Genomic DNA, 9,152 nt, shown 5'->3' with positions numbered 1-9,152 from the left:
TGTTCACTTGACAAATTACTTACTTCAGGCCAACTGACGAACTTCACCGGACAATAAGCAAAAGTGGTCCACCATCGTAATGTACCTGTCACTTCGTTGAAAGTTTCCACTTGGATCTGAACAGATTTGTTTGTTCACCTCACTTGACCTGGCCACAGCGGACAGCGCACACTCTGATTACAAACCTTGAAACATTCAGAGAGATGTCCTTCACATACTTTGATAGGTTCGAGCGCATTTTTCCTTTCGGAGTTATGTCGCATAAGATGCCAAAGGAGTACATTGCAAAAGACAATGTGACCATGTGTGCTCCTAATTGTAAAAGTCCGATTACCTCACTTCGCGTGCAAGTGTTTGAGAACCTGCTGAAACGAGTCCATCAAGTGCTCAAGTGTCATAGTTGGTGAGCCGGTGGCTACATAGCCCAGTCGAGCCCTCAATGGCGCTCGTGCATCCAAGCTGTTTCCTTCAATGCATAAATCCCTTCCCAACCCCAACCCCCGCTTGATAGTCCACTAACAGGGCAGTATTTACGCACCAATCTATCAACTCCCGCCTCCAGTACACGGCCATTCTACCACACCTCCCCGAATCATCGGTGAACGAAACTGCGGCAGCTACAACCACTGTACGACAAGTACGCGGTTATTACAGCTGACAGTGATGATGATGACGATGAGCCGATCGTTACGCACGCTTCAGTGAACAAGTGCTCGTAGAGGACCACCTGAGAGTATAAGACTTCAGAAGGATAAAGTTCAACGAGCTAGCTGTTCAGTTGGAGAACTTCTGATGTTGATGGTTCAGGAATCGGCGGAGATCGTACATTTAGCCTCAGACACTCAGAGAGAGCTTGTGTTGCTGATCGAGGAACAAAAGAATAAGGTGTTCAAGCCTTGCAACGCAGCTGGATGCAATTTTTTTTATACTGTGTCCTTTGGCTATCTTGCTATGACAATACCTTTACTGAAAGCGCTGAGATGAATGGCGTAACGCGGATGCTACATAATAAACTTTATTTGTACGGTCGACTGAAGCATGCGACAGGCACATCTGCTTATGTTACAGTCCCTGGAATTCTAAAGTGTCGACCGTCTAGAATGGCAAGTTCACAAAAAGTACCCACTAAAGTGCTGAACTGGAATCAACGGTCAAATGCACGTTCAAATCGCCGTGGAAGGTTGCAACCAAATTTCAGGTGCAACTGTGAACGGTCTACGTGAACTCTTCAGGTGAACAATCCATAGCTAAGCTGGATCTTTTTTGAGAAGAGATGGTTTGAATGTTGCTGCTGTATCAAAAGTAACTGGACTACAGTGCACGCAATTCCAAATGACAATTGTATTGATTCATCACATGTTTGCCTAACATATCAAAATCCAAATGACATTATTTTGATTTGGCAGAAACGTTGTACACTTGGGCGGCAAGTGTGCTTGCCGGCACCCATCTCAGATAGCAGTATTCCATGCGGTTTCTAGGAAAACCGATCTCGTCGTTTCTAACTCGGTCTTTTAAGTCGTACCAAAGGGTACTTGTCCTAGCAACCCCCGCTTGATAGTCCACTAACAGGGCAGTATTTACGCACCAATCTATCAACTCCCGCCTCCAGTACACGGCCATTCTACCACACCTCCCCGAATCATCGGTGAACGAAACTGCGGCAGCTACAACCACTGTACGACAAGTACGCGGTTATTACAGCTGACAGTGATGATGATGACGATGAGCCGATCGTTACGCACGCTTCAGTGAACAAGTGCTCGTAGAGGACCACCTGAGAGTATAAGACTTCAGAAGGATAAAGTTCAACGAGCTAGCTGTTCAGTTGGAGAACTTCTGATGTTGATGGTTCAGGAATCGGCGGAGATCGTACATTTAGCCTCAGACACTCAGAGAGAGCTTGTGTTGCTGATCGAGGAACAAAAGAATAAGGTGTTCAAGCCTTGCAACGCAGCTGGATGCAATTTTTTTTATACTGTGTCCTTTGGCTATCTTGCTATGACAATACCTTTACTGAAAGCGCTGAGATGAATGGCGTAACGCGGATGCTACATAATAAACTTTATTTGTACGGTCGACTGAAGCATGCGACAGGCACATCTGCTTATGTTACAGTCCCTGGAATTCTAAAGTGTCGACCGTCTAGAATGGCAAGTTCACAAAAAGTACCCACTAAAGTGCTGAACTGGAATCAACGGTCAAATGCACGTTCAAATCGCCGTGGAAGGTTGCAACCAAATTTCAGGTGCAACTGTGAACGGTCTACGTGAACTCTTCAGGTGAACAATCCATAGCTAAGCTGGATCTTTTTTGAGAAGAGATGGTTTGAATGTTGCTGCTGTATCAAAAGTAACTGGACTACAGTGCACGCAATTCCAAATGACAATTGTATTGATTCATCACATGTTTGCCTAACATATCAAAATCCAAATGACATTATTTTGATTTGGCAGAAACGTTGTACACTTGGGCGGCAAGTGTGCTTGCCGGCACCCATCTCAGATAGCAGTATTCCATGCGGTTTCTAGGAAAACCGATCTCGTCGTTTCTAACTCGGTCTTTTAAGTCGTACCAAAGGGTACTTGTCCTAGGTGTGAATTCTGCAACATTAGTTAGACTGGTGATGTGGCCACCAAAACAAAATGCAACTACCACATTATAGTGGGGGGATTAAATTTCACCACACGCACTACACTTTGTTGTGTTTGACACACTTTCTTGAAATAGTCGTGAGAAGAAAGAGGATATCGAACAAACCGTGTGATTGTTCCTCTTGGGTAGTGAATCATAAATTTATATGGTACCAAAAATCACGTGAAAAAGGTTATAATTGGGGGCATATTCACTTTAAAGAAATGAATCTGATGAATGGATGTCTGAATGAGGGGTAGGTCAATGGGTCACGGAATCAAGTAAGTGACGTCATTGTCAGACAGGCTTGTGGGACCGAATTTTTCGCAGGCCAGTTCAAGTTCTGAGGTCAAACAGGTTTCTTTTGGACGCAAAGTTGTGGGGTTCGCAGGCAGTCGGATTCCAATCGCGTCTGTGATCGATAGTAGTCTGGTTCCTATCATTCGTGATAGGTTCAAAGGTACCCGGTATATGGTAGTGGAGACTTGCTGACAACATGACTGGGTGAAGTGCGATACATTGGCACTTTAGCCTGGCTCCTTCCAACTACCAATCAGAGACACGGGAATGTGTTCTCGCATTCTGTCCGACAAATAGCTTGTCGATGACCAACGTATGCTGCTCGGCACAAACATACAAAGTGTAATCTTTAATTATGATGTTTAAGGAGGACGGGTTGAAGTTCAGGAAAATTCTATCATTTTGGACATTGCGTAATAGTTTAATAAATTCGTTGCGATTTATTTCATTTTTATGGTGCAATAAAGTAGTGTGACTAATCCGTCGCAAGTTTGTTGGATAAACAAACGACGTTATTCAACTCCTAGAAAAATTAGTCTTCAGCTCCCGGATATTTCCTCACACAAAACTGGACTAGCCTCTTTAATATTCCACCGGAAAATCGTTCCACCCTCTCAGCCGTCTTTTAGGATGTCCAGAGAAAGCCGTAGCTTTTGGTGCACACTTATGTGGTGCTGGTTGGGATGGCGTCTTAAGGCCACCTGTAAAATGTATGTGAAGTACAGCGTTTCATTAAAACGAAATAATCTGGTGCATTAATAAACGTCCCGCAATATCGAGTCATGGCACGGCTCATTCCTATCGTCGAAGTGCGCCAAACTGTCGACTAATCGGTATTGATGATATTATTCCCATCTAAGTGGACGGTCTTTGAATCAGTATCCGTTGCATTCACCCTGCCTAAGCAGCTAAAACCGTAGGTTTGAGTGTGCTCAGTTATATGTACATAGGGTACTTTTAAACCTGAATGGCACGGCAGATCATTTCTTGTAAACTTAGGAAATCTACCTCTCGTAAACCAATAAATCCAACGGTGATCCATTTCGCTATCCTAGGTGTGAACCCTGAGGGCAGAGAAGCAGCGTAGTTCGATTTCTGTCCTGGCCTGATAGCCTGGGTAGGTATTTGAGTCCTGTCATGTTACCCCAAAAGTTTTTTCCAATTTCACTACATATGAATCGGCACTTTTCCGTCATCATATTGAGACGTACCACCAGGCTTACACTTGAATTGGGATATTTTTCCAACCACATTTTAAGTAGTTGCGTGTTTTAGCGACATAAATATCCATGTAGCTATCTGATTAACTGAAACATGGCTTCCTTGAGGACAACGGTGATGGAACTGGTCTCATTGGCGCAGCAGATCAAGCCAATAAATATACCAATCTTGTCAGTTATCGGCTCCTGCTCAGGTGGATAGTGGTTAGACCCTGCTCGTTTACAACAAAGTGGCTCAACCTGAACAGACCAATTCCGCTAACTCGGGAAAAGTTTTTGGGCCAATGAACTGGCGAATCGACTGGTTTTGGTGTGATCCATTGGTTGTTGGTTAAGCGATGGTATATATCTCTTATCACTTTCGTTCATATCAATTATCCTACCGGTTGCTTTAAGATAAATCTATAAAACGGGAAGAGAATAGTATTTCATCGGGCAATGGCATAGAAATAGTGCTACAATTTATAATACTTTAGCGAATTTTTCCTAGATAATTACAAGACCCTGTGGTCAAGCAGTCATTATGCAGCCGCATTTGTTTGGAGGTACAACGCTGGATGTTAGCTACTTCAATTATCTAGCAGATGACCCGGTAGGCACGTACTGGCATAGGTCAACTTTTTTTCCGCTCGTTGAGGGTGCATTTCAGCACAATGGTAGAAATCGTAGCTTAAAATCACTGGTAACCTCAGCTAACTCAGGGCTGCAATTCTGAAGTACAGACATACTTTGAAAACGTTCCCTCACCGGCTGACTTCTTTTCAATAGATATTTGTCAGGCCACCACTATCATGTGACTATCGATTGTAACGCAGCTTATATGAAATATTTAAAGGTTCTCACTAGATCAGTAAATACACAGTGACTTTTATCACCTGAAAAAAGCTTGTCTCAGGCAGAAAAATTCAAAAATAGGTGAGGTATTTCCGAAGCGAAACTAAAAAGCTGCTTATATGTTTTCGAAAATGCACCCTTGATTTTATAGTGAATTCATAGACAACATCTTCACGAAAGTAACGACCGTCTGTCCAGAGAATAATCTGCTCGGTTGCACGGAACCAAGACGGATGCATTTTAAAGACCTGCACGACACTTGACGGTTTGTGGTTATTGATGCCAATCCATTCAGCAGGATGTCAACCGCAACAACCCCGTTGTACCCATAAGTTTTTGCCGTGTGTGTTTGGATTATCTGGGTCAGTTTCACATCAATAAACACATTCTTTGGCTTCTGGTCTTCAAACAAATTTTGGTTGTACGCAGACGAGGTGGCGGCTACGGTGCGGTAGGTCCAACCGGTTTAATTTCTGAGTTTCTGCGGTATTAGCTAGTTGGCTGAACACCATGACTAGTACCCATGATGTCAAATACAAGGTATTTGTGTACTCTAATAAACGTAAACATCAACGACGTTTTCAGTCATTTACATCTAGTCGTCACCACGTCAATCAACGCAATAGGTTGAAACTCAGAAGGTTAATTTTTCACGCAAACGATTTTGACAATGTTTTATAGTGTTGCCAAGTGTTTCTTGCTTTTCACAAAATTACGGAGGTTTTCCAAAAGTTAATAAGAACTTACTACCGTGGAGGCTTTGAAATGGTTGTGTGTGAATCATTCATGCTCAGTTCGTTACTAATTCGTCATTAAAACTGAGTAATTTGATGTGTTATGCTAACCAAAATGGATGGAACTCTGACTAGCTCAGTCTCCTGATCCACCAACTTGACGGTTTAGACATTTGAGGTAACTTTCACTTTTCTGCCAACGCTGCACGGCGGTCAGGCTTTTAGGCAAAAGAATCTCGTCGAGTACTCTTATTGTCTTTCTGTCTAGATCTACGTGCCCTGGCGTTATCCAAGACCACGTAAAGTCAGGATCCCTACAGCGAACAATACTGTCGTGCTGCATCGGCTGTCGAGTGGCATTATTAACCAGTTCACGTCACTTCCTGCCTAAACAAGGGTGGGTAAGCGAAAGCAGACTATTGCTGATGCTCACCTTTTTATCATATACTTCTACTTTCCTTAACCCCTGCATAACCACCTCTTTCTCTGTAGGACTCTCTCCGGTTTTACTGAAGACTCCGTTTGCCTTGTTTCCCTCTTATCCATAACACATACGCCTAAGCCGTTGCCCAACGCCTCAGGCATCCCGAATTCAATCTTCATGTCACAGGGACCATTCTACGTAGCCGCATTTAATGTTTACCATCTGAAGCAAGCAAGACAACAAACTGCTCTTGCTCTCACACTGGACTTGTTTGACATGTGTGTGTGCTGCGTATCAGAAACAGGAATTCATGATGCAAGCACAATGGTTAAGATAACCGCCCTCTCGCACTCCACTAGTTTTCCGCCGAGCATCCCTGACGATTCAGTGGCTACTGTAACAGGACGTGGAAGGGTTGGCGTAATCTCAAGTCACCGGAGGGAAAAAAACTTGCTTGCTGGACACCCAGCGATAGCTGTCTCTGTGTGGTTTGTGCAGCAACATTTATTATACAGTCACACAAGCGGGAAAGTGAGCGTTGCCTTTTAGTCGTGTTTGCTCACGCTCTAACTGACTGTGGTTCTGATGCCATCAGAGGCAAGTTTTATTACGCCTTGATTGCTCCGATTCAGTAAACTAAAAGCCCAGGTTTTGTAGCGCGTGCAGGAGAATTGAATTCACAAGTGGGAAGACTTGCCGCATGTGAACTCAAATAAGTAAATGATTTGCATTCGATTTGCTACATACCGACAATGGAGAACAAATGATTCTAGCTAGGTGTTAACCACAGACTATTTTCATGCAGTGTAAGCTTCCGAAATAACCAAATTCGTCTGGTCGCAGTGTCCTCTAGCAGCGTCTTAGACACTGCTACAAGTTGGAAACATCGGCATCAATTATCGAAATACCGAAAAATAAGTGACCATCGTTCCTTTTACAACCGTGTGGATTGTGACCACGTTCCTATTCAAATATGCTTTCCACGGCTGCACAAATGGTGGGCAACTCATTGAGCAACTTAGATGCTGGTGCATCTCGAATTTATACGAATTTACCATACTTGCCTTCTGGACTCTCTTCCAGCTGCCTCGCCGTCGGGTGTCAAGCCGGACTGCAGAGACATCCGCACGCCATTCCCAATTGCCGAAAGTTTTGTTTGTGGCAATCCTCTACCAGGTCAGGACAGTGGTGCTGAATAAATCTCTGAGAATCGTTCCCGCCTGTGAAGAGCATAATTCAGCTTGAGGAGCAATCAGAGGCCGATCAAGACGTAGTAGATCGTAGACGTAGATCGCCGGAGGACACGTAGAGCTACGAAAATGGAGGAGACCTAGAAAGCGGGGAATGTCCGAAGAGTACTTTAGTTTGTCTTTGAGAGCAGTCTCCGGAAACTGCCTGTGGGTAAAGAGGTCATACCTACAGATGGGATGTAAATGTACCGGCAAAAATAAGCCATTCGTCAGGTTAACCGATGTTTTGGTTAAAAAATCCTCAAAGCAGATGGCTCAAGACATGTACCTTCACACAGAATACGTGACTCTTTAAAGTATCCGCGATTACTGTGAATTTTATGCTAAATCACTGAATGTTGATTTGGCAACGTTACACTTTGAGAAGGCGTTTTAGAGCACCTGAGTGATTCTTAACAGTGATAAAAACCAGCTAGACGTTGGTTAATACGTATATACATATTCGCTTGCATTAGAAAACACCACATATTTATGAAAACGCCGTCCATCATCCTTAAGTTATGTGTATCATTGTACCGAGTAGTGGTATTGGTACACGTGAGATTCCCTAAGTTGACTTTGAAACAGAGAGCTCGGCGGTATCAGATGAAATTGCAAATGACTAACATGGAATTCGTGCGTACCGAAGCGGAAACCGTCCGTCGTGGAGAAGAACGTAAACCTTTCTAAGCTTCTGTGCACGTGAGTAAATGCTAGCAACTGGCCGATGCAACGTAATGAGTAGAGATTTTACGGGTCACATATTAGCCGACATGTGTTGCATGTTCAACTCTGTGGATTGAGTCACTGCGTGATGTCTTTCCGTGTGACCTTGCGTTTGCTGGCTTTTAATTTCTAAGAAAAATCGGCGTCCGATTCTGTCGAATATTTCTTCCACTTATCGATGATGCGGCAGAAAACCGCTTGACTGCAAGCCGCTACCAATAACCACTAACCTAATAGGCTTCAATTAAGTCAGATTAATTACAAACGAGCATCTTTTATGCATTGGTGATGGCCATTGTTTAACCCACTTTAACACGTAGTTTGTTACCAATCAAGCAATATTAGGCCTTTCTAATATCATTTGCATTTGCATTTCAGAACTAGTTGCCACTAAACTCAAAACTTTGTGCAATCATGTCGAGTGACAAGGGGACCAATGAAGCAACGTTCACGTACGCTACTACCGACAATCAGACAATCGAAGCTGCTCTCCAGCAACATCCTGTCACATATATTTGCATTCCTTCAGGTACTGAAACGATCGTTGCAGAAAACAAGTACTTGATATTGGATGATTCCGAAACTGCTACCAATTCAAATCTTAAAACAACTGGTGAGGACAAGGAAGAAAAGAGCCCAAAGCAAAACAGCATTATCACTGTGTGAGTTTCACACTTTCATGTTATAGGCGCGGTGAGCTCGTCTACCCGTTGCAAGCAAATTCCGTCTTCTTTCCAAGAAATTGCTACATATACTATTGGGAAGACGAAGGAAAACGGCAAACTATGGAATTCGTTCTAGTTTGTTCCCCTTACGGCGTCGAAATATATAGGGATTGTTATACTAGTATGAGTATTCTAAAACATGTGGACTAACGGTTTTATCCTCAGAATTTCAGTGAAACTTGCGGATGATTTTGAGTAGTCAGCTAAAGATTTCAGGATAAATAAAATGCACGGTCTAGTGTTAAACGCATCTGTACTATTGAAAATATAATGAACCCGTACAGTTCCGAGAGCTTTCGAGTTAAATGTGTTTTAGGATATATATA

At 43.2% G+C, this 9,152-nt stretch overlaps 1 protein-coding gene across 1 annotated transcript in view; it reads left to right on the top strand.

The window, feature by feature from the left end:
* Positions 1 to 5,991: 5,991 nt before the first annotated feature.
* T265_13708 (hypothetical protein) overlaps positions 5,992 to 9,152 on the top strand; it is a gene marked incomplete at both ends in the record, with an annotated part of 25,500 nt that continues 22,339 nt past the window's right edge. The window contains 2 exons of the mRNA XM_009170158.1: positions 5,992 to 6,123; positions 8,486 to 8,763. Coding sequence (XP_009168422.1) covers positions 5,992 to 6,123; positions 8,486 to 8,763 — 410 coding nt within the window. The remainder of the gene's footprint in view (positions 6,124 to 8,485; positions 8,764 to 9,152) is intronic.

Source organism: Opisthorchis viverrini (genome assembly GCF_000715545.1).
Source record: "Opisthorchis viverrini unplaced genomic scaffold opera_v5_94, whole genome shotgun sequence".
In the NCBI taxonomy this organism is placed as follows: domain Eukaryota; kingdom Metazoa; phylum Platyhelminthes; class Trematoda; order Opisthorchiida; family Opisthorchiidae; genus Opisthorchis; species Opisthorchis viverrini.
The sequence above is the reverse complement of the archived record's forward strand: the minus strand, read 5'-3'. Positions and strand labels throughout refer to the sequence as shown.